Source organism: Panthera tigris, chromosome C1 (assembly GCF_018350195.1).
Source record: "Panthera tigris isolate Pti1 chromosome C1, P.tigris_Pti1_mat1.1, whole genome shotgun sequence".
Taxonomy (NCBI): domain Eukaryota; kingdom Metazoa; phylum Chordata; class Mammalia; order Carnivora; family Felidae; genus Panthera; species Panthera tigris.
The window spans coordinates 30,511,690-30,539,580 of NC_056667.1; the positions used below are offsets into that span (position 1 = coordinate 30,511,690).

Here is a 27,891-nt window from a genome sequence, read left to right on the forward strand (position 1 = left end):
GTCTCTTTTCCAGGAACATCCTTCTCATTGAATGGCTATTTCTTATGCTTCAGGTCCAAAACTGCATGTCATATCCCCAGAGAGCACTTATCACCCTGTATGAATTAAGTTCTCCCTCTTGCTGTGCTCTATCACAGCACCCTGTTTATTTTTCAGTAGGACTTGTAACTATATTTCTGTTTACATGTTTATACTGTTGAATCGTCAACCTTCATGAGGCGATAATCTCCATAAGGGCATGTGCTATGGACTGAATTGTGTCCCCTCCCACCAAAATTCATAAGTTGCTCTAACCCCCAATGTATTTGGAGATATATAGTCTTTAGGAGGTAATTAAGATTAAATGAAGGATGGGGTGCAAATCTAATAGGATTGATGGCGTTAGAAGGGAAAGATCTCTCTCTCTCAATCTCTGTCTCTCTCAGGACATCTGGATGGCTCCGTCGGCTAAACGTCTGACTTCGGCTCAGGTCATGACCTCATGCCTTGTAAGTTCAAGCTCTGCATTGGGGTCTGTGCTGACAGCTTTCTCCCCGCTTCCTCCACACCAAGCATACCGACAGAGAAAAGGCCATGGAAGGACATAGTGAGAAGGTGACTGTCTACAAGCCAGGAAGAGGGCCATCGCTGGGAACTGAATCGGCTGGACCTTTAATCTTAGATTTCCAGGCTCCAGAACTGTGAGAAAATACATTTCTGTTGAAGCCACCCAGTCTGTGGTGTTTTGTTATGGCGGCCCCAGCTGAATAGGACAGGAGGGTTAAAGAACCTGTTTGCTTCCATTTTTTGATCGCTCACACTGAGCTCAGTGACTGGTACATGGTAGGCACGGGAAAATTATTTCCTGAATAAATGAATGGACTCCACACAAGCTACTTGTACGACTGCTTCGGCTGTATATACCACCCTTGTGCCGATCCTCAAACTCGCTAAATATTAGACCCATGTTACAGGAAGTTAAAGAACAGCTTTTCCTTTCCCCTGCCCCTTTACTGATTACTGGAAACATCACTGATAGCTTACTGCCCACTTCCCCCTCATTAAGACACTCTACCCAGAACTTAACTAATCAAGACTGGCCCACAAGATGAAACCCGTGTGCCTCCCCTGGACTAACTGTAACCAGCTCTGGTGAGAAAACGAGGCCCGTCCACTTGGCCCTCGCTCAGGGCTGGGTTAATGGGTAACCAGGTTTGGGGTTTTCCGGGCTCCTTCCTGTTTTCTGTGGAAACGGTGATCTGCAGTGTGAGGACCCGGTGCAGAGAACAGCCTGGAAGAGGTGTGGGTATTACCCGCCTGCCCCGGGTGGGACCGGCGTGGGGAGCTATAGCAGGCTCCAGGACACAGCCCACGGTGAGGTGCTGAGGGGAGCACACAGGCCCGAGTCCCAGGCAGAGCACTGCTGGCCTCCCTGTGTGGTCGAGGGCCAGGCGGCTCCAGGCTCTGAGCTTCTTAGCCCAAGCCCCCAAAATCCAGAGGCAGGCGCCCAACAGCCAAATCTCTAAAAGGCACCTGTCCACTCTCTCCATTAGGTCCCCCAAGCTTTCACCTCCTCACCATCCCCCTGCTCTGCCCTTGCCCCACAGCCCATTCTCCTTACAGCAGCCCCAGCAGCTTTGAACATGCAAGGATGAGGCCACCCTTTTGCTCAGCACCCTCTGTGGCTTCCTCCCCCACGAAAGCCCACAGCCCTCCCCACGGCCACACGGCCCCACATCGTCAGCTCCTCACCCCACGCCTCACCCCAGGCCCATCGCACAGAACTCTCCCTGTCACCGCCCTCTTGTGCTACCCTGGCCTGCATTAGTCTGATTATTTCAGAGAAACAGAACCAATAGGATGCACATTATGTATTTAGAGAGAGATTCGTTTTAAGGAATTGGCTCGGATCGCATGGGGGCAGGAAGTCTGAAATCTACAGGGCAGGCCAGCAGGATGGAAATTCAGGCAAGAGTTGATGTAGTCTGGAGTCCGAAGGCTGGAGACTCGCGCAGAATTTCTGTGTTACGGTGTGGGGGCAGAACGGCCTTCTCCCTCAGGAGGACCTCAGTCTTTGTTCTTAAGGCCTCTACTGATTGCACGAGGCCCACCCACATCATAGAGGGTAACCTGCTTTACTCAAAGTCCGCCGACTGAAACAGCGATCACATCCAGAAAGTGCCTTCACAGCAACAGCGAGAAGATGTTTGACCAAAGAACTGGGCACCACGGCCTAGCCAAGTTGACCCATAAAATTAACATCATGGCGACTCTGCCATTCTTTGAAGGCGGGCACCTTCCTATCTCGGGACCTTCACCCTCACTCTTCTCTCTGCCCGAATGTTCTGCTCCAGGATATCCACCATGACTCCTGGATATCCAGAAGTTCCTCCCTCCTTTTCTATGGGTTTTGCTGGATGTCATTTAGTGACACCTCCTCTGACAGCCCAGTGCTCCCAGGTTCCTGTGCTGGCTTCCCTGTATGGAGGTCTCAGGTGAGGCTTGTCTCTAAGGCATAGCTTTCTACTAGTACAATCTCACTGTGAACAATTTTGTTGCTCTGGACTAGAAACTCCTTAATAAAAGGATCTTATCTAACTTGGACAGTGGCCAGTGCTTTGGCTATAATCTCTCTGCTTCAAACCCCACCCCTCTTCTATCCTGGGCTTTGTGAGGCTGGAGCTGGGACTCTGAGGCCCCCGTTCTGCTTTGCTAGCTGGCTCCCTGTTGGGGTCTGCCAACGAGGCCACTACAGACTGCCCTAAGGGGATCTGGGGTTTGTTTAATCAGATGAGGTGGGACGTGCACACACAGAAATGACTGTCATGAAGGAGGATGCTTAGTCACGGTCCCTAGAAACAGGAAGACAAGGCACACCATGTAGGGCCATGTGGGGGAAGCACCAGGGTGGGTCAGGGGGGAGAGGGAGTAAGGGGAAAATGTGGGAGGAGTATTGATTGATTGCAGTTTTCATTGGAAGGGATGGGCAAGGCAGGGCAAGTGGGTCTAGAATTGGCTAGTGTGAATAATTTCAGTGGGCTCTGGGGTATTGGGGCTGTCCTTAGTTGTCTGGTACCTAGCCCTGGGGCAATTAGAGCAGGTGGATAGTGAATAGTGGCCTGGAGTGTGAGAGCCCACTGGAGGACGTGGTTGGCGTTCAAGGCTCCAGACTCATGGTTGGTTTGCATATGAAAGGCATGGTCTAGGGCAAATTGTGTGCTATCTCTAAAGGCGGGTAAGCTAGCCTGGAGAGGGGCAGTCCCTCCAGAGGCAGTAAGGCCTCAAGACACCAAAGCATCAAATAAAAGAAAATAAAAAGGCATAATTAATATAGGCATATCTCATTTTATTGTACTTCGCTTTGTTGTGCTTCACAGATATTGTGGGTTTTTGTTTTTGTTTTTGTTTTTGTTTTGTTTGTTTTTTATTTTACAAATGTGGCAATGCTGCATCAACGAAATCTGTTTGCCCCATTTTTCCAACAGCATTTGCTCACTTCGCATCTCTGTGTCATATTTGGGTCATTCTCACAATATCTCAAAATTTTCATTATTATATTTGTGATGTATTCGTGATATATTATTATTATATTTGTGGTGGTGATCTGTGATCAGTGATTATGACTCCCTGAAAGGTAAATGATGGTTAGCATATTTTAGCAATGAGGTTTTTTTTTTTTTTCAGTTTGAGAGAGAGAGCATGCACACACACAAGCAGGGGAGGGGCAGAGAGAGAGGAGAGAGAGTGAGAATCCCAAGCAGGCTCCAAACTGTCAGTGTGGAGCTTGAGCCCGTGAACTGTGAGATCATGAACTGAGCCAAAGTCAAGAGCTGGACGCTTAACCCACTGAGTCACCCAGGTGCCCCAGCAATTAAGTATTTTTTAATTAAGGCATATACTTTGTTTTTAGACTACAGTACAGTGTAAACTAATTGTTTAAAAAAAATTTTTTTAATGTTTATTTATTTTTGATAGAGCAGGACCAGGGGAGGGGCAGAGAGAGGGGGAGACAGAGGATCTGAAACAGGTTCCACGCTGTCAGTGCAAAGCCCTATGCGGGCCTCGAACCTACAAACTGTGAGATCATGACCTGAGCTGAAGTAGGACACAACCTACTGAGCCACTCCGGTGCCCCTAAACTAACTTTTATATACACTGGGAAGCCAAAAAAATTCCTTTCACTCGTTTTATTATGCTATTTGCTTTATTGCAGTGGTCTGGAACCGAGTCAGCACCGGGTCCAAGGTGTGCCTGTACAGGGAGGGAGTGTGCAAGGATGGGGGTGGAAGAAGAAACTCCCCTGCATTGTTGGCCTGTGAACTTCCCATGGGCTCTCCTGATGGCTTCCACTTTCTGTATCACTCCAGCGACGCTTTGACTCCCTGGTAACAGCAGGGCCTCCCCGCAGCAGCAGCTGAGTCCAGTTTACAATCTCCTGTCACTTGCAGAGCCAGCCCCATTGTGCTGTCTCAGAGATACCAGCACCAGGGAGTCAGCGCCCTGTCCCCAAGAGGTCTGGGTCTCAGCCCCATGGAACCCTCTTCCAGATTCAGAGACACCAGCATCCTCCAAGTAGCGCCCAACCTTTTGAGGCCTGCGTTCCAGCTCTGCTGTGCTTTCCTCCAAACTTCCATGAGGTTCGATTACTCACACCTCTTCTCTGAGCTCCTTCAGCCCTGGGGGTGGTAGCTGCTTCCTGCAATTGCTACCTCTCGGTACCTTGATGGTTTTTTTTAACTGTTCCTTTAGTGACTTCATTAACAACTTTATACTTAGTTAGCCATGATTTATATTCAGTTCTCTCTGTTCAAATAATTGGTGGGTTCTGTCTCCGGATTGGACTCTGGCTGACTGAGAAAATGTGCCAGAAGGGGATTTTTTTTTTTTTTTGGCATTACTTTGGTTGTGTTTTTGGATAGAACTCAGTGCTAACCTTACCCACAGACAATGGCATGATAGCAATCTGTGGCATGAGAAGACTTCACAATTCAACAAACTATGAACCACAGTCAACTGACTATTGACTATTGACTATTGACTATTGACTATAGTCAAATGACTGTTGAAAATGCCAGTGGGGCACCTGGGTGGCTCCGTTGGTTAAGTGTCTGACTCTGGCTCAGGTCATGATCTCACGGTTCATGAGTTCAAGCCCAGCTTGGGCTCTGCGCTGACAGTGTGGAGCCTGCTTGGGATCCTCTCTCTGCCCCTCCATCACCCTCTCTCTCTTTCTCTCTCTCAATAAACAAACAAACAAACTTTAAAAAAAGAGAAAATACCAGGGGACAAAGTGGCTGTTTCACTTGGTCATTACAGCAGTAATGACAACCACAAGTACCATGGTATAGGAAGAATATTTTTTTTATGTTTATTCTTGAGAGAGAGAGACAGACAGATCATGAGCTGGGGAGGGGCAGAGAGAGAGAGACAGATCATGAGCTGGGGAGAGGCAGAGAGAGAGAGACAGATCATGAGCTGGGGAGGGGCAGAGAGAGAGGGAGAGACAGAATCTGAAGCAAGCTCCAGGCTCCAAGCTGTCAGCACAGAGCCTGACACCAGGCTTGAACTCATGAGCTGTGAGATCATGGCCCAAGCCTAAGTCAGACTCCCAACTAACTGAGTCACCCGGGCGTTGCAGAAGAATTCTTTTGAATGCACCAGAGTGCTTACAGAAAGAAGATGATGAGCTCACATGAATCTTCAGCTGGAATTATGACTGCATTTAAGGAGTAATTAACATATCTTAAAAATGGATGTGTGAATGTCTCAAAAATGGATACAACCATTACTGCAACTTTGCATCTCCTCATTTGGGGGAGAAGATTAGATGTCTCCATTTGTATGAAGGACGGTTTTATTTTTTTAGGTAGAAAGAGTTGTTTTCATTGTCTTATAGGAAGCTCAAATACATGAAGATGTGTGTGTAGGGATGCTGAATAGCCAAAGGGAGGGATGGTGCCATTCATTAAGCTGTTGTCTCTTAACTCCAACTCACCCTTCCATACTCTGCCCTGTGATGCTGGGGCAGGGACCCTGCCAACCACATCTCTGCTTTGTCGAAAGCAGGCTCCCTATGGGCTTTGTCAGTAGGGGATACGAGGGATAGCAAGGTTGAAGGAAGAAGGAACTGGCTTCTTCTCCTGCGTGGCCCAACCTTTATTATCCAGCAAACTTCTTCACCACAGCCACAGCAGATCCCGTGGGGCTTGTGAATCCAGTTTTTGGTTTTCCCAACATTTGGACACTAGCCTTATTGTGTTTCACTCAGAAACCCCAACCACAGCTGACCAGTACCCCTACTCAGAGATCTGAGTTTCAGCTCTGCCCGGCCCCTCCACTAAGCTTGAGTTTTAAACCTTCCCTTTGTTCTCCTAGCCCCGATGGTGGTATTGCTTCCAATAATTGCTTCCTCCCAGACACCTTCTTCTGTTCGTGCCCTGTCAGCTAAACGGTTAATAACTTCATACCTCGGTGACAGTCCTTTAGATGAAATTCTCTCTGCTCAAAGAGTGTGGTTTCTGTATCCTGATCAGACCATTCCCAATACACATACCTTAGAATGTAGTACTGAAAAACATTTGTTGACTAGCAATAACACTTATTGGGTTCTTACGACCTCAGGCTTTGTTCTAAGTGCCCTACAGGCATTATCTCATTTCATCATCAAAGTAATCTTATAGATAGGAACTATTAGCCCTAATAAAAGGAAAAGTCAATACTGATACGTAGTGAGTATTAAATGTAATGTACTGCCAGGTAAAGCAGGGCAACTTGATCCAATACGGAAGTTAGGCCATGGGAGGGGCACCTGGGTGGCTCAGTTGGTGAAACGTCCAACTCTTAATTTTGGCTCAGGTCATGGTCTCACAGTTGGTAGGATCCAACCCCGTGTTGGGCTCTGCACTGACAGTGTGGAGCCTGCTTGGGATTCTCTCTTCCCCTCTCTCTCTGCCTGTCCCCTGCTCGAGTGCACTCTCTCTCTCTCTCTCTCTCTCTCTCAAAACAAACAAACAAACAAACAAACAAACAAACAAAAGAAGTTAGGCCATGTGAGATTGTATCTTCAGATGAAGTGTTAGCAAACAACTCAGGAAGCAGGAAAGGTTTACTTTGAGGTAGACAATGTACAAGGGCTGAACAGGCCCTGTGAAAACTGACTCCATTCAAAGGCAAAGGTGAGCTTCTAAGGGCAACAGCCCCAGTTTCAGAAGGAAAAGTGATTGGTTGGTTCAAGTAAGTCTCTAGCTTGTCAGCACAAGATTGTTTGGTGTGGAATGGACCTGAGCCCCCATTCCATTTGTGACTTGTTGGAACTTTACTGACCCAAAAAGTCATCGGGTTGAGTCCAAATAGGACAGTTGAGACACAGATCACACGTATGGCAGGCTCATCACCAGGCTCTTCGTTTTGCTGATTCTGATTACTTCTCCCAGAAGCAGTTGCTTTGAGCCCTGACCAATGCCTTCTTGCCTTTTATTAGCAATATAGTCTCAGAGACTTGCAGCAGGTAAGCCTATCTGCAGACGCTCAAGACTTAGCAAACATTTCCTTATCATCTCATTTCTACCACGAGGAACCCGAGCTACAGAGCAGTTAAGTAGCCTCCCCTTGGTCACGCAGCTAGTCAGTGAGAGAGCCAGACATTGGTAAGTAAGTCGGTGGCTTATTTTTCACAGGAATCAATTTCCTGATGCCATTTTCCCCTGCAGGTGCTCATGTGGACCAAGCCTTCCTGGTCAGGCAGGTTGACCTCAGAATTGATACATTTAACCACTTGTTCTACTGCTTCTAAGGAGGAGAGAGAGGGAAAGAGTGGGAGAGAGGAAGAAAGAAACCAAGAATATAGTATTGTTAAGAGCATGGACTCTGGTGCTAAATAGATCTACATTAAAATCCCAGATTTGACTTACACCACTTACAACTTTCATGAACCAATTAAGTTACTTAGCTTTTTTAAGGCTCGGTTTTCTCATCTATAAAATGGGAAAAACAATACATACCTAAAATGGCACTCAGTTTAATCTCTTTCAGATAATTTTTTTAAGCATACCAATTTATGATCCATGACTGCCCCCTAGAGGTAAAATTAAAAATTTGCACTCTATAATTATGCTAAATACAATTCCTGGAAAGCTCTTTTCTTCCCAAACTGTCCAGCAGAAAAGCCAGTAGTGTCTGCAAATCAAATGGTCCAATAACCACTGGTTTGTGGTGTCTCTGATCTCCTTGAGTTGCAATATCAGGCTTCTCCAAATGTAATCAGCAAGGCTTGTTGGGGCACCTGGGGGGCTCAGTCGGTTAAGCGTCTGACTCTAGGTTTAGACTCAAGTCATGATCTTAGTTTCATGAGTTCAAACCCCGTGTCTGGCTCTGTGCCGGCAGCGTGGAGCCTGCTTGGGATTCTGTTTCTCCCTTCTCTCTGCCCCTCCCCTGCTCACGCTGCCTCTGTTTCTCTCAAAATAAATACATAAACAAAGCAAAACGGAATCAGCAAAGTTTGGCCAAGTTGGGTACTGCAGGGCACCATGGCACCAGAGAAGTGTGACTCCCACGAAAAGTCAGTTACTCACTATCAACAGTAACAACAGCACACACAAGACACGAGGCAAACCCAGATATCTTTACAAATGAGTTTCTGACATTTCAAAGAAAAGGAAATCATCCCCACCAATACACAAACTACTTCGAATAACAATAAAAGGAAGGAAGGAAAGGAGGAAAGCAGGGAGGGGTGAAGGGAGGGAGGAAGGAAGGAAAAGACACCTGGATGGCTCATTGTATTAAGTGGCAATTCTTGGTTTCGGCTCAGGTCATCATCTCGTGGTTCGTGAGTTCGAGCCCATCTCATGGTTCGTGAGTTGGGCTCCGTCCTAACAGTGCAGAGCCTGCTTGGGATTTTCTCTCTCTCTTTGCCCTTCCCACACACACTCGCTCACACTCTCTTTCAAAATAAATAAACTGAAAAAGAAAGAAAGAAAGAAAGAAAGAAAGAAAGAAAGAAAGAAAAGAAAGCTGACCAATTCACTTTATTAGGTTAAACTAAGTCCACAATCCTTTATCTTAAATTCTTTGGGGCTGGGGAGCTTAGAGAGATAGTGTAATATGTAAGTTGTGTATAACACCCCAGCAAAGTCTGAACCAGCTCCCACAATCAAATATGTTAATATTTTTGCGGTATAACATACTAAGTGGGGTAAATAAATGCTATAAATCGGCTTGCATCAATTCAGATCCGGCTTTGCTGCCAACTGAGTTTGCTGGAAAAGTGCTCTCCCAAAAAAGACACCTATTGTTAGTTCTCAGAACTCTTTGAATTTTAGAATTGCAGGTAAAGATCGTGGGCCTACTAAGGAACGGATGCCAAACAAACCTGGGATGCTAGTATGAGGAAAGAAAATTTAGCCCAAACTTGCTAATATATTTGCAAAACTCCTGAAGTACAATGCTAGCATATAGAATCCAGCAGTGTATAAAACAAACAAACAAGCATATAGCATGAGTCTTTTCTCTCACATTCCTTGACATCTACTTTCAAAATATATCCAGAATCCCACCACTTTTCGCCGCCTCCACGGCTATTCCCCATGGTCCACGCCACCATCTCTCAACTGCATTTCTGTAACAGCCTGCTACCTGACCTCACTCGCCACAGAAGCCAGAACGGTGCCAGTGAAACACATCAGGTCTTGTCACTCCTCCAAGCAAACCTGGGGTGTCTTCCCACTTTATTCAGGATGAAAGTCAAGATTCTTACAATCACCTCCAAAGCACTACGTGATCTGACCTCCCGGCGGTCTTTCTGGCCTCACCTCCTGCTGCTCTCCCTCAGCTCACACCACTTGAGCCACAAGGGCCTTGGAGTTCCGTGAACGGGAGGGAAGACAGGGAGATGTGAGAGCAAGCCCCACGCTAAACACCACTGGGTTCCCACTGCTCTTACCTGAAATTCACCAGTTTTTCACCAATAAACACTTCTCAATTTGTTATGTAGCTGAGGCACAGGGGTGCAAGACCAACTGTGCCAGGTATTAGAGACAAAAATCAAATATATATACATATATATGTGTGTGTGTGTGTGTGTGTATACATATTGTTGTGTTTTTTTTTTACATTTATTTATTTTTTGAGAGACATAGAGAGACAGAGCACAAGTTAGGGAGGGGCAGAGAGAGAAAGAGACGCAGAATCCGAAGCAGGCTCCAGGCTCTGAGCTGTCAGCACAGAGCCCGACATGGGGCTCGAACTCACAAACTTTGAGATCATGACCTGAGCCGAAGTCGGATGCTCAACCGACTGAGCCACCCAGGCGCCCCTATATAGTTGTTTGTTTTTTTTTTTTCTAATTATACCACACCCACTTAAAGGATGCCTGGTCAGATTCTTCTTGAGAGTGACCTTGTTGGTCTGGAATAGTGACAGGTACCCGAGGAGATCCCATAATCAGATCTCACAGCCTCATTTCTACGATCACCTCCCTGGTTTGGCCTGAGACGGGCGAGGCCAATGGGCACAGGCCTTGGTGTCAAAGTGGGAGAGACAGACACACCTGACCACAGTTACAGGGTGTGGTCCAGTTGGCTTCTGGATTTGGCAGGTATGGCTTCTGTCTAAAGGGGCGGGGGTGGGTGTGAAGCTTAACAGGGACTGGTGGATGCCTCCAGAAGGAGGAAAGAGAGAACCAGAAGAGCAGAGGCAGAGGCGAGGGAAAAGGGCATGTAGTAAGGGCCAGAATTGGTATGGAGGTTGGTGTTGACTTACATCCAAGGCCCCTTGTCAAGGGCTCTAGGAGCCTTGTTAACCATCAGCAGCAGGGTTTAAGAAGGAGCTCTGGAGAATTTAGATGTATTTTGAAGAAAGATCACCCTAGGAAAAAGCTGGAGGGTGGAGTGGAGGTAAAAAGCCACCAACTCTGGGGCACCTGGGTGGCTCAATCGGTTAAGCAGTGGACTTGGGCTCAGGTAATGATCTCACCGTTAGTGAGTTCCAGTCCTGAGAGCCCCCTGCCCCCCCCCCACCTGTGGACTCTGTGCTCGTGGCAGGGAGCCTGCTTGGGATTCTCTCTCTCTCTCTCTCTCTCTCTCTCTCTCTCTCACACACACACACACACACACACACACACACACAATAAATAAATAAATAAATAAATAAATAAATAAATAAATATTAAACAAAGATTTTTTTAAAATGGGTTTGTCTCGTGTCTGTAGCAGGTTGTCCAAGGGCACGCAGGCGAGGGTGGCCCATAGTTTACTGGCGGTTTTTTATTCGCGGAGCCGGAGGATTCCTCCGAGCTCGGTTTGCCCCAGTACCGCCTACCGCGCCGGGGCGCTGCAGCTCACTCACGGCAGGGCACCTCCCACCGCCCCGGACGCCTGACTGACAGCCAGGGGCGAGGTCTGTGAGCGCCTAGAGGCGGGGGCGGGCCCGGAGGGGCGGGGTCTTGCGGAAGGGGGCGGGCTGAACTCCGGCTTCCGGTGGGTGAGCGCGGTAGCAAGATGGCCACCACCAAGCGCGTGCTGTACGTGGGTGAGCAGGCCCGGAGTTAGGTGGAATCGGGGCGAACCCGCAGGGAGTGGGTCCTGGCGTAGGGCAGGACGCGTCTACGAACGCGGAGGGCAGCGAGCAGCTGTCTAGGCGGGATCGATGGCGGTACTGCTTTGCTTCAGGGAGTTAGCCCGAGACGTAACAGTCTTTCCCGCTCCCTTCCGGGACGCTGAGCTCTAACAGGAACCCCTTCACCCACTGGACCCGGAGGATTGGTAGAGGAATATTATGGGGCTCCAGATCCTCGCGCTCATTCATTTTATAGACACTCACTGCAGCTCTGGCTCAGTCCCGGCCCCTGCCCTAAAGGAAGGGGTTCCCTGACTAACCGGTAGCAGTGAGAATAACCTCAGTAGCAAAGTTTGATGAGCGCTTTGTAGCCCAAGTAGGGGCAGTTGTGTTTACCGAAAGGGAGCAGCAAGAGCAAAACCCCGAAGATGTGAAAGAGACTTATACGTGGGACGAAGGGGTCATCTTGGGAGAAACCCAGGGAATTGAGGAAGCAAAGGGAAAGTTGGCCGGGCTCGGTTATCAAGAGTCTTTTGTGTACGCTGCTAAGGAGTTTGTATTTTATCCTGAGGACAGTGGGAAATCTTTGAAGCAGTTTAAGCAGTGAAGTAATGGGTTAAAATCTGCATGATCCCAGGATCGCTCCAGTTGGCTGTGTGGAAGAGAGGGAGGGCAGTTAAGAAGCTATTGAAGTAATCCTGGCGCTAAGATGGGCGTCTGTGAGAAGGGTAAAGAGGTGTGTTTCCTTAAGTATGGATGAGGGAGCAAATGAGAAGGGTGCTTATGTACCCAAAGGACTGGATGGAACAGCCCCTCTCCTTGGCTGTCGCATGCTAACTGGGCTGCAGGGACTTCTCAAGAGAATGGAAGACGGTGGTTCAGAAGGCACTTGGCTTCTTTGCAGGTGGGCTGGCAGAGGAGGTGGACGACAAAGTTCTTCATGCTGCTTTTATCCCATTTGGAGACATCACAGATATTCAGATTCCTCTGGATTATGAAACAGGTGAGTCCTTTTCATGCCTTTCATGTTCAGAATACTAAGAGGAAAAAATTCTAAATATGGTTGACATGTAGAAAAGTTCAAGAGGGTGCCTCAGTAGGGCAGCATAATAGTGATCTTGATGGAGAAGGAATGTTCTGAGTCTTGTGGTTGTAAGCTGTAACATAACTTGCAGAGTCCCATCTGTTGAGTGTGAGATAACAAAATTTTCAATAGCCCAGTAGGAAGATAGATTTTGAGCTACGGGGCGATCAGACTTCTTTCAAACTACCTGCTGGGTACCCTACCACCCCTGCTCCTTTCTTGGCAGCTGCACTGTTAATCAGGGCACCAGGGAAGCTCAGCCCCAACTGAGGGACTTTGGCCCCTACTTACCTGGGGGAGTTTTCCTTCAATTGCTATCACAGGTACAGTGCAGTTTTTCTACTTTCCCTTTCTTGTCTTTTTTAAGATTGGAGTTTTAGGCCTAGATCAGTCATTGACCCTGCACGATTATTAGCAAGGTCTTTAAACTCTCTGGGTCTGGGATCTTTATCTGTAAAAATCAATATGGGCATACTTTGGAGATATTGCAGGTTTGGTTCCAGACTACTACAATCAAACCAGTATCGCTGTAAGATGCATCAAGTTAATTTTTTGCTTTTCCATATAAAAGTTACATTAACCTATACTATAGTTATTAAGTGTGCAATAACATGTCTAAAAAAGCAATGTACCACCTTAATGAAAACATACTTTATTGCTGAAAAATGCTAGCCATAACATGAACTTTCAGAGAGTTGTAATCCCTAATCACAAATATAATAATGACGAAAAAGCTTGAAATACTGTGAGAATTACCAAAATGCGACACAGACACAAAATGAGCAAATGTGGTTGGGAAACTGGTGCTGACAGAATTGCTTGGTGCAGGGTTCCCTTCTCAGTTTGTAAAAGATTATATCTATGAGACACAACAAAGCAAAGTGTAATAAAACCAGGTATACCTGTAAGGTTATAGTGGTTCTCTAAAGTTAGTTGGTTTAATTAAGTTAGCACTGTTGTGCTTGGCCTTTTAAGTTAGGTCAACATTTTTCTGAGGGTAAAGAGTGAGCATGCTAATCCAGGTTTTAAGATTCATGCTTTATGCACAGTTGATGCTCAAAATGTGTATTTGGAACCAATAATTGATAAGTTAAATAACTTAATTTTTCTACTTGTCTTGTATGCAGAGGTTAAGGCTTTAATTTGGCTTTGGTAAGAATTGAATGCCTTAAAGATTAAAAGTACAGTTCAGGGGCGCCTGGGTGGCTCAGTCGGTTGAGCGTCCGACTTCAGCTCAGGTCATGATCTCGCGCTCCGTGAGTTTGAGCCCTGCGTCGGGCTCTGTGCTGACAGCTCAGAGCCTGGAGCCCGCTTCAGATTCTGTGTCTCCCCCTCTCTCTGCCCCGCTCCTGCTCATGCTCGGTCTCTCTCTGTCTCAAAAATAAATAAAAACATTTAAAAAATTAAAAAAATAATAATAATAAAAAAATAAAAGTACAGTTCATTCTTTAGCCATGTTTTCTAAAAGACAGAGTTCAATATTATTGGAAATATTGTTCAAACCAGGAAGAATCAAAGAAGGAGATTCTTTCTTACAAAATAGTGATTGGGTAGAATTTCCAATGTCGGGATATGGCATGTGATTGACTTCCCTGTCCTTGTGACCATATTTCTTCCCATTGCCCCCAGTGGTAATTACTTGTTTTTGTTTTCCCTTTTTTTTTTTTCCTTTCAGAAAAGCACCGAGGATTTGCTTTTGTTGAATTTGAGTTGGCAGAGGTGAGAAAATTCTGTGTTACTTCTGTTTATTAGTCTTTGTTTTGTGTTAATGTTGTTACTGATTACAAAGGGAACCAGTCTCCATTTGGTTAGGTGTCTAGGCCTCTTGCTGAGGCTTCCATAGAGACATGAAGTGCTGCTTAATGGAAAGCTTCCCATCTGTTAATAACATTTAGAGAGTTAACAACACAGACCTGCCCTTCTTGCTCTGCACAGCTCCTGCAGCCCTGCTCACTGAGCATTCCTGCCTGGCCACACTGGTGATCATTTCTTAGGTCTTCCTCTAGATGGCAAATTGCTGAAGTGCTCTTTGTTAGACACACATACAACCAAGGCAGGAGGTATAAGATGTGACTTTTTCCTATTTTGTTTTAATTTTGTTTTTCTGCTGCCATGTATGCATTTAGACACCATAGGAAGCTAAACTTGTACCTTGTCTTTTCTCGGCAGGATGCCGCGGCAGCTATTGACAACATGGTATGGCTGAGAATCTTCATTCCTAACTGAAGTTGCTTTTTGGTGGTACAGAGAGTCCTTATGCCTAGATTGGTTTGCCTAACCTCCAAAGTTATAGGGTTGCACGGGGAAGTAAAAATTGTCATCGTGTGCAAATAGTCACTGTGAACTGATCACTTGTAAGATTGGTCCTTACTCAAACGGCCTTCCCCATTTACCAGTGATATAAATTCTAATCATCCCTATTGGCCAGTCTCTCACTGACTGCCCCATGTCTGGGATAATTGCAAACACTATGTAAGTTGGTTGCACGGTGAAATCACACGTTTTGCAAAAGAGGCAGAATTTCATGAAACATCGGACCAGTGACAAGTAAGAAGAGAAGTTCAGTAAGGGTGATGGCAGGGTGTGTTACTGCTGTGGAAGATTTGAATACCCTGGAGAAGACTTTGGGAATAATGATGAATCTCTAGAGTATTTGTGGCGTCTTTGTGATTTTCATATCAGATATGACGTGCAATAATGTCATATACTGTTGACAGAATTTTGTTGGAAAACCACTGCAAACTCATCAGCACCCGTTATGTCTTTGCTCTACAAATTAGTACATAGTTAAACCTGAAATTTATAAGAAATTTATTTCCCTTACTTTTAGTTTCACTACAACAAAGTCCTGGTCCTTTTTTTTTTTTACCCCCCTTCTCTTTTTACTCTGAATTTGTCTTCACTGCTCTAAATGGATTTATGATAAGTGACCTTTCCCAGTACTAGTTATCTTTGGATGATAAAGTTCTCCTTTACTCCTGTTCTGGTACCCATTCACAGAACATATTCCTTAGCCCTCAGAGATCATTTCTCACCATTTCAAAGCAGATCTTGACTTTTGAAGGTGAACCCAAGTACTTGGAAACTGCAATTACCTGTGTAATTCCAGGGCATTCTGGAGTTACTTTCAGGAGCACCCCCGGGGCGGGGGGGTGGTGGGGGGGTGGGGGTGGGAATTGCAGCCCCTGGGCTGCTGTGTGGTAGGCACACAGCTTGTTGTTAGCGGTCAGGGATTCAGGGAGAATAAAGCATGAGCATGTCTCAGATGTATTAGAAGCAAATGCAAAGCTGTCTGACTCTCTTTTAACCTGACAAGAGTTTAAGCAGCTGGATTTTCGATCTTTTCAGAATGAATCTGAGCTCTTTGGACGGACAATTCGTGTCAATTTGGCAAAACCAATGAGGATTAAGGAAGGCTCTTCCAGACCAGGTGAGCGGGGACAACCACAGATTCCACATCACATCCTCCATTGTGGCCTTAGTCACATTTTTATTCCTGTTTACTTGGAAGTAGGCACTGAATACCACTCCAGATGGATAGTAGAGGATGGTTCACGTTGGCAAAGGGCATGCGCCACCTTTGTGGGGAATGAAAAGAGTTTGAGCTTCTCAGAGTGATTGTCTGTATTATAAGAGAAACCCTGCCCGATCTCTTCTCTTCCCCAGTTTCTCGGCACTTTGCTCATCAAGGCTGGAACTGGCAAGGCTGTGCCTTCACCCTTGATGTAGTTTTTTTTACTTAATTCTTGATGTCGTTTTTTTTTTTACTTAGCCTCGTACGAGCTGGACTTCAGGGCGGACATTCCCGTTGGGAACTTTCCTTACCCTTGGGAGTTCCTCAGCAGAAGTGTCTGGCTCAGAGGGCCATGGAGTATGTTCCACTTTGCCGACCAAAACAGCTAGTGAGCAGCTGGCCGTTAGCTTGAATTTCTTAGCATTTGTTCGATTCTTCTCCTTTCAGTGTGGTCAGATGATGACTGGTTGAAGAAGTTCTCTGGGAAGACTCTCGAAGAGAATAAAGAGGAAGAAGGGTCAGAGCCTCCCAAAGTGGAGACCCAGGAGGTGAGAGTGAAGGCATGCGCTTCTATAGGAGACTTTTTTTTTTTTTTAAGTTTTTATGGAAATTTGCAAATATATACACAAAAGCAGAGAGAATGAAAAGCAGACTCTTAGTGTTGTGACGAAGGTGGTATTGAGTGAGTGAGTGAGAGGCTCTAGTTCTTTTAGCCTTGTGCCCTGTGTCATAATGAGCTGCTCTGGTCTGCCTAGTCCCGTGTTGGGATTGCCTACTGACGAGGGGGAAGCCTGAGGTGAGGAAGGTGAACGAGTGGTCCTCTTCACCCCTCCTGCCCAGTCCCTCCTTCACTGAAGTGCTTTACAGAGGCTCACTGTCTCCCTGTCGCTGCCCTGATTCAGAGGAGGCAGGCCAGCCTCCTTCCCTCAGTCTGTACACAGGTTCGAGGCTCTCCCTTCCCAGGAGGAGCCTGCCAACACTCCCTCCTGACTCTAAGCATCCCTCCCTGGCTGGCTCCCCGGGCTTCCCCTTTCTTCCTTGTGACTGTTGTTCTCTGGATTTCATTCTTGGCTCATGGTGTCTGTCTCCCTCTCTCCATCTCCCCTCCTCTCCTTGGTTGAAATTTTTTGTTTTAATGTTTATTTTTTGAAAGAGAGAGAGAGACAGAGCACAAGCGGGGGAGGAGCAGAGAGAGGGGGAGACACAGAATCTGAAGCAGGCTCCAGGCTTTCAGCTGTCAACGCAGAGCCCAATGCAGGGCTCGAACTCATAGATCACGAGATCATGACCTGAGCTAAAGTCAGACGCTTAACTGACTGAGCCCCCGGGCACCTCAGCAGTCACTGATTTTTTTTTGCAGCCTCTCCCATGCTGTTACCTTTCTTGGCCTCTGTTTCTAGTGTCCAGGTTTCAGATCTTTCGGCTGCAAGTCTCACAGGCAGCTTAGAGTTGCCCAGCATGAGTGCCCTCCTCTCTCTAATCTTGCTCTCTATCTTGTCAATTTGCCACCATCCAGCCACACACACACTGTCCCAAGCCAGAAATTTGGTTGCAAAGCAGAGCACACACATGGCCTTCACAGTCCAAGGAGTAACCTTAGATCCCCCTCTTTAGAACGGCCAGCACATCATCAAATGCTGCCAAGTGTTCTCAGACTTTCCTGAGTCCCCCTCCTTGGTTTGTCCCATTGCCCCAGTTAGCCTCTCCTTGTGCGGATAATTGCAGAAGCTCCCTAACTAGTCTTCTGGCTGCTGACCTCTCTCTAGTCCTTCATTGAGACAGACGGAATGACCTGTTTAAAGCACAGACTGAGTCGGAATCTGTGACTCCCTCTCTGCCACTCCCCAGCTCATGCTCTGCCTCTCAAGAAATAAATAAACATTAAAAAAGAATTATAAAAAATCAATAAATAAAGCACAGACTGAGCCCCTGATTCCTGCTAAGACTTCTTCAGTGGCTCCCATTGCCTGTCCCGAGGAAGAAAGTTGGGGTGTGCTCCCCAGTTCCTGTCCTCTCACCTCACCATCTGTCTCCCTTCCACTCTCCTGCTCCGGTCCCCACTTCAAGCTCAGGAAAACCAGTCTCTGTTTCGCTGTACGTCTTTGCTTTTGTGCAGGCTACGCCGGTGTTTCTTGCCTGTCCCTTTCTAGGCAGTAATTCTGTGAGTGTAGGGGCCTTGTATTAAGTATCTTATTAATTAAAAAGTGAGGTGGGTGAATGTGGTTAAGAGTGCGGGATCGGGGGTGGGGTGGGGTGGGATGATTTAGGCCTGAATTCCGGCTTCACCATTTAACCACTTCTCTGACCTTGGGCAAGTTACTGAACTTCATTGTACCTCAGTTTCCCCACCTCTAAAATGGGGATAAATAGCAGTACTGATTGATCTTTAGGGTGGTGGTAAAGACCTGATGAGCTAGTATATGTATCCTTCAGAGAATAGTACCCTGTACTCGGCAAGTGCTGTGTGAATGTTTGCCGCTGTGGTTGCTAGTGGCAAATAATAGTAATAGTATCCTCAGTGCCAGCGGGCGACCTCAGCGCACTGCTTGACTTTTCTCTTTGGAACACATGTGACCCCAGCAAATGTCTCCTTATCCTCTTCTTAGCCTTGTCTCCTTGGGGTGTAAATCAAGGCCCCTGCCTCCCCCATTGTCTTCTGAGCACACCAGAGGGCTGCCCTCCCGGCTTCCGTTGTAGCCAGCCTGTGGGTGCGCAGGACTGAGCTTAGAAGGGAGGAGGTGGCGTCTTATTTAATTGGAGTGAGGTGGGTTTGAACGTGTCGAGAGCTACCTTCTGTGGGCCAGAAAAGTGTTCCGTGACCGCAGGGCAGGGTGAAGTGAGCTCGCGTGTCTGAGGGTAAGTGTGATGAGGGAATGAGCCTGCGGGGTGGGGCTCAGGTTAGCTGGTGCTGAGGTGTCCTGTCACTGGGTGTCCGGCTGGGGGCTGCGGCCGTGGCCTTCCCTTTCACGGCCCAGGGCCTTCCCTGCCAGCATCTTGCTGCAGCCCGCTCGCGGCCGTTGGGTTCTTGGTGCATATTCGGAATACTTGCTCTCCTACTTGGGGGTCAGAGTTCTCCCCAACTTAATGATTTCTCCTGCACCCAGGGAGAGCCTGCTGCGAAAAAGGCCCGATCAAATCCTCAGGTGTACATGGACATCAAGATTGGGAACAAGCCAGCCGGTCGCATCCAGATGCTCCTGCGTTCAGACGTTGTCCCCATGACGGCAGGTGAGTGGGACTTCGGGCAGGATGCTGGTGGCTGAGCAGTGGCCTTCCCAAGGTCCTCACTGCCACAGTTCTTGTGCCCTTGACACTGTCTCTGACCTGAGTTGACTTGAGGCATCTCAGATCCTGGGATCTAGGAACAAAAGAGTCGAAGCAGGCACTTTCGAAGCTTTATAGGTGCTGGTTTACTATTTTTTTAACAATAATTGTTTTGTTTTGTTTTGTTTTTAACACAAGTAAACATGTATCCATGCTCAAAACAAAACAAAAAACAAGTACCATACACACGTACTGCAACAATACTGACGGCAGTAAGTTGAAAACTTAAATGTTTTTCCCTCTCTCCACATCCAGTTTTACTCTCCAGAACTAACTACTGTTAACGAACAGTTTCTTGAGTTTCTCGTGTAAATATTGACTTCTGTTTATTCTTTTTTTACATCTAGTTTCATTATGTAGGCGTCAGTTTCACAAAGTTTGTCATGAAAAACCGCACTCCCCTGGTACTGTGCCCCTGCCCTGGGCACCTCCCTCCACCCCCCCAACACCATCTGCTGCTCCCCAGAGGCAGCCAGTTTCAACTCTTAGCTGGTTCTTTGGTTTTTGTATTGGTAGATGAGAGATTTTTTTTTTTAATGTTTTTATTTATTTTTGAGACAGAGAAAGACAGAGCGTGAGCAGGGGAGGGGCAGAGAGAGGAGAGGGAAACACAGAATCTGAAGCAGGCTCCAGGCTCTGAGATGTCAGCACAGAGCCCGACGCGGGGCTTGAACTCATGGACTGGAGATCATGACCTGAACCAAGTCGGACGCTAAACTGGCTGAGACACCCAGGTGCCCCAGTAGATGAGAGATTTATATTGCTGCTCCCTGGTTTTTTCATTTTAGACATCTGTTGGCTCTTCTACTTCAGGAGATAAGGAATCAGCTTTTTAAATCCCTTTCCCTGCCCCGTTATTTTCCTGACATATATAGTTGCCATAAGCTTGGTTAAGTTGGAGGTTATTTTAACTATTTAACATCATACTATAGTAATTGCCATTCACACAGAGCATTTTGTTTTCCTGGGATCTGTAATTGTCTTGTTTTCACGCAAGCTCTGTCTATGCATTTATTCCTGATGCTCTCCCAAATTCTGCTGCCTGCATAAATCTCTCCTCATGTTCACACACACCAGATATTCTGTCGGTTTCCCTCTCCTGTAGAAGTCCTCCTTAGAGCCTTCTAACTCTCTTTAGCCTGGACCATTGCTTTCCCAGCCTGCTGCACAGCTAGTGTCACGGGCTCTCCTGTGTTCTCTGCTGTCTTCTTTTTTGGTGTATTCCCTCATTTTAGTAGAAGACATGCTTCTGTAGCATCTGCAGGAAAGAGCTTGGGAGGTAAGTTTTTTGAGACTGAAATCTAAACATAAGTACCTTCTCACTTGACTGATAGGGTACAGAATTCTAGAGGAGTCTAAGGTCATTCTGATTCTTGGTCCTTTATATAAAGCCCTTTCTTTCTCTCTAGTGCTGAGCTTTCCAATACAGTAGCCACTAGGCACATGTCACTGTTTAAATTAAATAAAATTAAAATTAATTTCCTGAGTTACACTAGCCAAGTGCTTTTCTTTTTTCTTTCTTTTTTTTAATATTTGTTTTAATATTTGTTAATTTTTTTAAATATTTGTTAATATTTTTTTAATATTTGTTTATTTCTGTGAGAGAGGGAGACAGTGTGAGCTGAGGAGGTGGGCAGAGAGAGAGGGAGACACAGAATCAGAAGCAGGCTCCAGGCTGTCAGCACAGAGCCTGACGCGGGGCTTGAACCCACAAACCGTGAGATCTGAGCTGAAGTCAGATGCTTAACCAACTGAGCCACCCAGGTGCCCTCCAAGTGCTTTTTTTTTTTTTTTAATTTTTTTTTTAATGTTTATTTGTCTTTGAGAAAGAGGGACAGAGTATGAGCGAGGGAGGAGCAGAGAGAGCGGAGACACAGAATCCAAAGCAGGCTCCAGGTTCTGAGCTGTCAGCACAGAGCCCAACACGGGGCTCGAACTCACAAAACGAGAGATCATGACCTGAGCCAAAGTCAGATGCTTAACTGACTGAGCCACCCCCGAGTGCCCCTACACTAGCCAAGTGCTTAAGAGCTGTTAGATAGCCCTGGCCTAGAGGCCCTTAGGGTGTCTGTGCTGTGTTCTGAAACCATGTGCCTTTGGATAGATCTTACATCCATCATGCTGGATATTCAGTGGGGGACCTACTGTATTAGTTTTCTATTGCTTTTGTCACTGATTACCACAAACTTAGTGGCTTTCAGCAACACAAATTTATTATCTCCCATCTGGAGGCCAGGTCACTCCCTTACTGGAAGCCCTACAGGAGTATGTTTCCAGGGGCATTCAGGTTGTCAGCAGAATTCAGTTTCCTGCATGTGTAGGACTGAGGTATCCCATCCTTGCTGCTGTCAACTGAAAGCTATTCCCAGTTTCTGAAAGCTCACCACTTCCTTCCTCCATCTTCAGAGCCAACAGTGGTGATCCAGTCCCTCTCACATTTTGAATCTCTTAGCCAGGAAAAGTTCCCCTGTTACAGGTTCATGATTCTGTTAGTCCCCTCTGGATAATTGGGGCTGAGGTCCATCCATAACCCTAATCACATCTGCAAAGGCTCTGTTGCTATATCACGTTCTCAGGTTCCAGGGACTGGTATGGATGTCTTTAGAGAGATGTTTCTCCTGTGTACCACACCCACAGGACAGTGTTTTATCCTCTGGTTGGGGAAATTTCTTTCAATTACTTCTTCACTTTTGTCCCCTCTGATTTCTCTCTTCTCTCTTTCAGGAACCTTCCTAAGTGTCTTTTGTTTTTGTTTTTGTTTTGTTTTTTTTAATGGCGTTCTGTGCTTATTTCACAGAGGTGATAATTCATCTTTCTGGGGACATCACTAAAGTTTTGTCTTCCTGTGGCTTGTGTTTCAAGTCCCTTTTTCCTGAGTTGTTATGTTTTGCTTTCTTTTTGGTTTGTTTTGGTCTTTGCTTTTCACGTTAGATGCCTTCCTCATCTTTAAGAATGGGGCCCTAACAATCTGCCTGGAAACTTCCTAGGCATCAGTAAGGCTTGCCGGCTGAGGCTTTCCACCTGTGGGATGAGTCGGTTGGGGTCTTTCTCTGTCAGACCCCGGATGTTCGTTCCCTGACTTCTGTTCTCTTTGACAGCACAGAGTCCTCTGAGAAGAGTCTAGTCTCCTGCTAGAGGCTCTTACATCCAGCTGTTTGCCATCTTGGTCTGGAGAGATGGGGGCAGTATGTAAACTTTCACTTGATCTCCATTTGTCATTACAGTACCTCTGCCCTCGGCTACATGTAGTATAGCCAGTCCAGAGACCCTCTGCCTTAACCTACCAGAGAGAGTAGACCTCCAGCCAGCTACTGGGGAGGAAGGGGTTAGCTACTTTCTTAACAGGCTTTCAGCCAGCTTTCCTGTTTTCAGAACCACCTTTACCCTGTACTTGAGCTTTTGGCATTTCTGCAACATAAAGCGAGTTGCTTCTTGGCTCTTCTGACTTAAGAGCCAGCTTTCCTTTTTTTTTTCCTTTTTTTGAATGTTTCAAATTTTTATTTAAATTCTAGTTAATTAACATATAATATTAGTTTCAGGAGAACTTAGGGATTCATCGCTTAGGGTTTGCCTCACTCTTTTTTTTCCCCTTCCCCTGTGTTCATCTGTTTTGTTTCTTTTTCTTTTCTTTTCTTTCTTTCTTTTTTTTTTTTTTGAGAGAGAGAACGTGCAAGCAGGGGAGAGGGGCAGACAGAGAGGGAGAGAGAGAATCTTAAGCAGGCCCCATGCTCAGCATCATGGTTTTCCCAATGCCGCCCACCAGCTCCCGACCCTGCATTCCAATCCTGAGACAGGAGAAGGTGGTGCAGAGCTCCCCGGCCGCCGTGCCCACTGCACAGCCCATCACAAAGCACATCTTCATGTGGTCAAAGCAGCTCGGCTGGGACTGTCTATAGGGCTCTACGGCCACTGGCATTTCATTCTTGGCTTCGGTCACACTTCTGCGTCTCACGTGGAATGCAAGGCGAGGTGTGCCCAAAGCCTGAGGAACTGCTCTAGTTTTTAACCTCAGCATCTTTTCCTTTCTCCCCACCAGAGAATTTCCGATGCCTGTGCACCCATGAGAAGGGCTTTGGCTTTAAGGGAAGTAGCTTTCACCGCATCATCCCCCAGTTCATGTGCCAGGGCGGCGATTTCACGAACCACAATGGCACTGGGGGCAAGTCCATCTACGGGAAGAAATTCGATGATGAGAACTTTATCCTCAAACACACGGGACCAGGTGGGACCCGATCGGGGCGTGGTGGCGCATGGGGCCAGGCCAGTGGCTTTGTGGGTGGAGGGCTCAGGTCTGCAGGCGAACTGGTTGATGATCCAGCACCTGCATGTGGCCTGGCTGGTGTCAGGGAAGCGGCTTCCATTCACACACTGCCCATCCTCCCTGTCCGCACTCCCTGGGGCCCGCCATGTGAGCTCTCTTAGTCCCTGAGCCTGGCTGCCCCATCTCTGTTAGATGTTCCTCTCTCTCTTAGTGGTTGGTCCCCCAGCAACTGGAGAAAAACAACTGTACTGAATGGTCATCTTGAAACTTACGACCACACTTCTTCAGGGGCCCCTGGCAGCGTTACTAGAGTCCCCTAGTTACTAATGCTCAGTCCCAGTCAGAGATGACGGTTCCTCCCTTCGCTCCCGAAACCTCCATGTCACCCTCCAAGCATGACCTCCTGCATCTCCTGACACGGGCCCGCTCTGCCTTCCCTCAGGGCAGGGCACGAGCTGTGGTCCGGACCCCATCCTTGCTCCCCTACCTGGGAACCGGGCTCCTGTGGTTGTCCCTCTGCTGCCTTGTGTAACCCACGCCCTCTGCCCCGCTGGATCAGCCCGTCTGTGTAAAAGCATATGGTATCTGTGTTTTAAAAAACTCCTTTGACTTGTGTCCCTGTTAGCTATCTTCCATGCCTCTCAATCCCCTTGAGTAAAACTTCTTGAAAAAGTTGTGTAGACTCCCTGCCTTTTGTTCTCTCTATGCCCCTTCAGCCAGACTTCTAGCCCCACCTTTACTGAAACCACCCTTCCCACGATGCCAAGAACATCCATCTTGCCAGTAGCCAGCTCGTGCCACCTCCCGGCAGCATTTACACTGCGCTATCTACAGACATCCCTCCGACGGCCAGGAGCCAGGGGAGAAGGAGCTCACATGCTTGTTCTCTCTCCCCCAGGCCTACTCTCCATGGCCAACTCCGGCCCAAACACCAACGGCTCCCAGTTCTTCCTGACGTGTGACAAGACGGATTGGCTGGATGGCAAGCACGTGGTGTTCGGGGAGGTCACAGAAGGCCTGGATGTCTTGCGGCAGATTGAGGTGGGTGGCTTCCCCGGGCCCTGGGTGCATAGCCCTGTGGGAGAGCTGGAGAGGGGCCATGGCTACTCCCAGGGAGGGCTGCTTCTGCTCAGGCAGGGGTGGGCAGATGGGGAGGGTATCCGTAAGCCAGTCCTTACTCTCCACCCTCCCGTGTTTCTCCCCCTCTTCTGTCCCCACAAAGGCCCAGGGCAGCAAGGATGGGAAGCCAAAGCAGAAGGTAATCATTGCCGACTGTGGGGAGTACGTGTGAGTCCGCAAAGTCTCGGCACTGCCCCTGCGTATCCAGGAACTGTCAGCCTGGGAACCAGCACCTGAGGGTGTCTGTCCCCTTTGTGGCAAGCAGGGGTTTGTGTCATGGCCCTTCTTGGACTCAGCTCGGAGCAACACTTCTGCAGGTACGGCCTGGGCTCCCTCTGGCTCTTTCCCAGGCGTGGCCGTGGGCCTGGGAGCCGGCACAGGGCCGCCTTCCCCACTGGACAGGCTGTGCGTGGCCTTTTCCGGCCTTTGCTGCCATGGCTTCTCCTTGGCCTGCCAGTGTGGCTCCTGGACGTTTCTTCTAGTAAAATAAATCCTAGTTCCTGTACTGCCGAGTCCAGCTAGTTCCTAGCAGTTGTCAGAGATTATGTCTGTGGCTAAGCTGTCCTGCTGAATTAGGCTGGCAAAGGGATGGGGCATAGCTTTTCTCTACTCCCTTGGATAGTTCCCTGAGATGCCAAGTAATAGATCTTCAAGCCAGGTTCCCTTGTCAGATCATTGTCAGAACGGTGGAAATCAAAGAGAGTGGAGAAATTCCTGTCTTCTGCTGCCTGTGCTCCTAAACTCATGCTGGCTAGTCTTGTAGGCAGCAAGCATAGTTACAACTCTCAGCGATTCATGTGTTTATTTCTTCATATTCACTCTACAGATATTAAGTAAGCTCTGTGCCCAGCGTAGGGCTTGAACTCACAACCCAGAGGTCAGGAGCCACATGCTCTACTGACTGAGCCAGCCAGGTGCTCCCATTCTACAGAATTTTTCACACAATATTTTAACTCAAAATGCCTTCTTTGTGCCACGTACTGTGCTTATTTGTCTGGAGACAGGATGTCACCCAGCTACCTGGGTCTAACCAACCTGCTGCCTTTTTTGTGAATAAAGTTATTGGAACACAGCCACATCCATCTGTTTACATATTCTCTATGGCTGCTTCCTTATCACAGTGACAGAGCTGAGTAGTTGGTGACAGATACTATATGGTCCCCATGTTAAAACTCTCCAGAGAAACAGAACCAATAGGATGTGTGTAGACATGTGTATATATAGAGATTTATTTTAAGGACTTGGCTCCATGACCGTGGGGCTTGCAAGTCAGAACTCTGCCGGGCAGGCAAGCAGGCTGGGACCCAGGGAAGAGTTGATGTTGCAGGTCAAGTCTGAAGGGCTGTCTAGAGGCAGAATTCTTCCTCCCTCTGGCAAGCTCAGTCTTTTCTCTCTTAAAGGCCCTCGACTGATTGGATGAGGCCCACCCACATTTTGGAGAGTAATCTGCTCTACTTCCAGCCTGTTGCTTTAAATGTTAATCACATCTGAAAAGTACCTTCACAGCAGCATCTGGACTGGTGTTTGACCAAAAACTGGCCGTGGTGGCCCAGCCAGGTTGACACACAAAACTAACCAACACAGACTCAAAGCCTAAAATATTTATGACATGAACCTTTGCAGAAAGTTTGCTGATGGCTTAAACAAACGGTCCCACCCCATGCCGAGCTCATAGTCTGGTCCTCCTAATGCAGCCACTGCTTGGAGCTCAAGCTTCTCTCTCCATGCTCAGCCAGGTGGCTTTCAAGCATCCCTCACCTGCTGAAGGCCTGAGCAGGGACGAGCCCTGTGGCCACTAGGCACCTCTCTGGTTGGGTTGCTAGGACCATTCAGAATCCATGGGGCTGGGCTTTTTGATGTTAAGATCTGGACGAGCCTGGTGCCTCCTGGCCCTGGTGACCCCAGGATAGCTCCTGTGAGGGATGTTGGCTGAGCTCCTACTTGGGGTTTCTGTCTTCCTTGTGGCTAGGATGTACCACATGGTTACCCTTGACCCTACAGAGCTCCCAAAAGAGACCTTCCCTCAAAGCACAGGCCCCCACTGAGGGCAAACTATGGCCATCACAGGTCAGCCACCAGGAAAGGATGTGTATAAAAGGGTATAGCACAGCCACCTCCCAAGAGGGGACTGACTCCTATGATGACCTTGTTGCTTTCTCTTGTTCCTTGGTAGCACCCACTGGGTGCCAGTGCCCCTCCCAGTGTGCTACGGACCATCTGCAGGTGTTATCCCTGTATCCACAGCAGAACCCTATACAGAGGTAAACCAAGGCCTGGGTGACATGGCTACAAAGTCCCAGAACATGGTAGAGCAGGATAGGAAGCTCAGCCTGCCTCCCCGTAGTTAAGTGGGGTCCTGGGAGGTTTATTGGGCTCTAGCCTCGGCCTATGGCAGGGGGCCCAAGGCCCTCAGGGAGACACATAGTCCCTATAGTTGGCCTGGACCCTTTGGGGAGACCTAAGGAAACAGGGTTCTTCCCTGCCAGACAGGAGGTGCCCCAGAGCCTGGGGAGCAGTGGCTTGGCTACCTGATCAGCTCCTCACAGCATACTACCAAACCTGTTACTTGGGAAGGCTCTGGTCCTTCGGAAGTGTACCCAAGGGTGTCTGAGGTAGCTTCCTGGTCTGCATGTGCATTGCCTCAGCCCCAGCACCTCAAACAGGGCTGGGTTTTGCCAGTGCACTGACTCCTTCAGGTTGTGGCCCCAGAGTTGGTCCCGTGGCTGCTGGAGTTTCCTCTTTGACAGCACATCAGCCCTCGGATGTGGCTGGCTGTGATGTCACAGTCCCAAAAGCCTGCAGCAACACTCCAGGAAGGGATTTGGGACCTACTTTTTAGTTGTGAACACAGTCTTGTAGGCTGCGGGTGTTAAAAACCAAGAAAGCCATGTTTTCAAAAAATATTAACAGGAAAATTTCTACTACATAATGAAGTGGGAAAAGCATATTTCAAAGCAATTTATATGATACGGTGTGATCCCAATTTTGTAAAAATACCTATCTATAACATGTAAACCTCTAAACATGTGTATCCTAAGGAAAAAGCCTAGAAACAAA

General features: G+C 47.6%; 1 protein-coding gene across 2 annotated transcripts; it reads left to right on the plus strand.

The window, feature by feature from the left end:
- Positions 1-11,447: 11,447 nt before the first annotated feature.
- On the plus strand, positions 11,448-25,339 carry PPIE (peptidylprolyl isomerase E). 2 transcript variants are annotated; one of them, XM_007077406.3, is made up of 10 exons: positions 11,448-11,505; positions 12,437-12,535; positions 14,292-14,335; positions 14,786-14,812; positions 15,965-16,046; positions 16,578-16,678; positions 19,235-19,358; positions 23,491-23,676; positions 24,614-24,756; positions 24,938-25,339. In XM_007077406.3, the coding sequence occupies exons 1-10, from the start codon at positions 11,475-11,477 to the stop codon at positions 25,004-25,006; spliced, it is 906 nt and encodes a 301-aa protein (XP_007077468.1). In that variant the 5' UTR covers positions 11,448-11,474; the 3' UTR covers positions 25,007-25,339. The 2 variants fall into 2 exon arrangements, with proteins under 2 accessions (XP_007077468.1, XP_042852649.1); XM_042996715.1 differs by having other exon boundaries at positions 11,466-11,497.
- The last annotated feature ends 2,552 nt before the right edge of the window (positions 25,340-27,891 follow it).

Excerpts from the sequence above, each read along its gene's own strand:
- PPIE (XM_007077406.3), top strand. The coding sequence starts at position 11,475 with ATGGCCACCACCAAGCGCGTGCTGTACGTGG. Across the intron at positions 14,813-15,964 it reads CGGCAGCTATTGACAACATG|AATGAATCTGAGCTCTTTGG; the intron begins GTATGGCTGAGA and ends CGATCTTTTCAG. Across the intron at positions 19,359-23,490 it reads CGTTGTCCCCATGACGGCAG|AGAATTTCCGATGCCTGTGC; the intron begins GTGAGTGGGACT and ends TCTCCCCACCAG.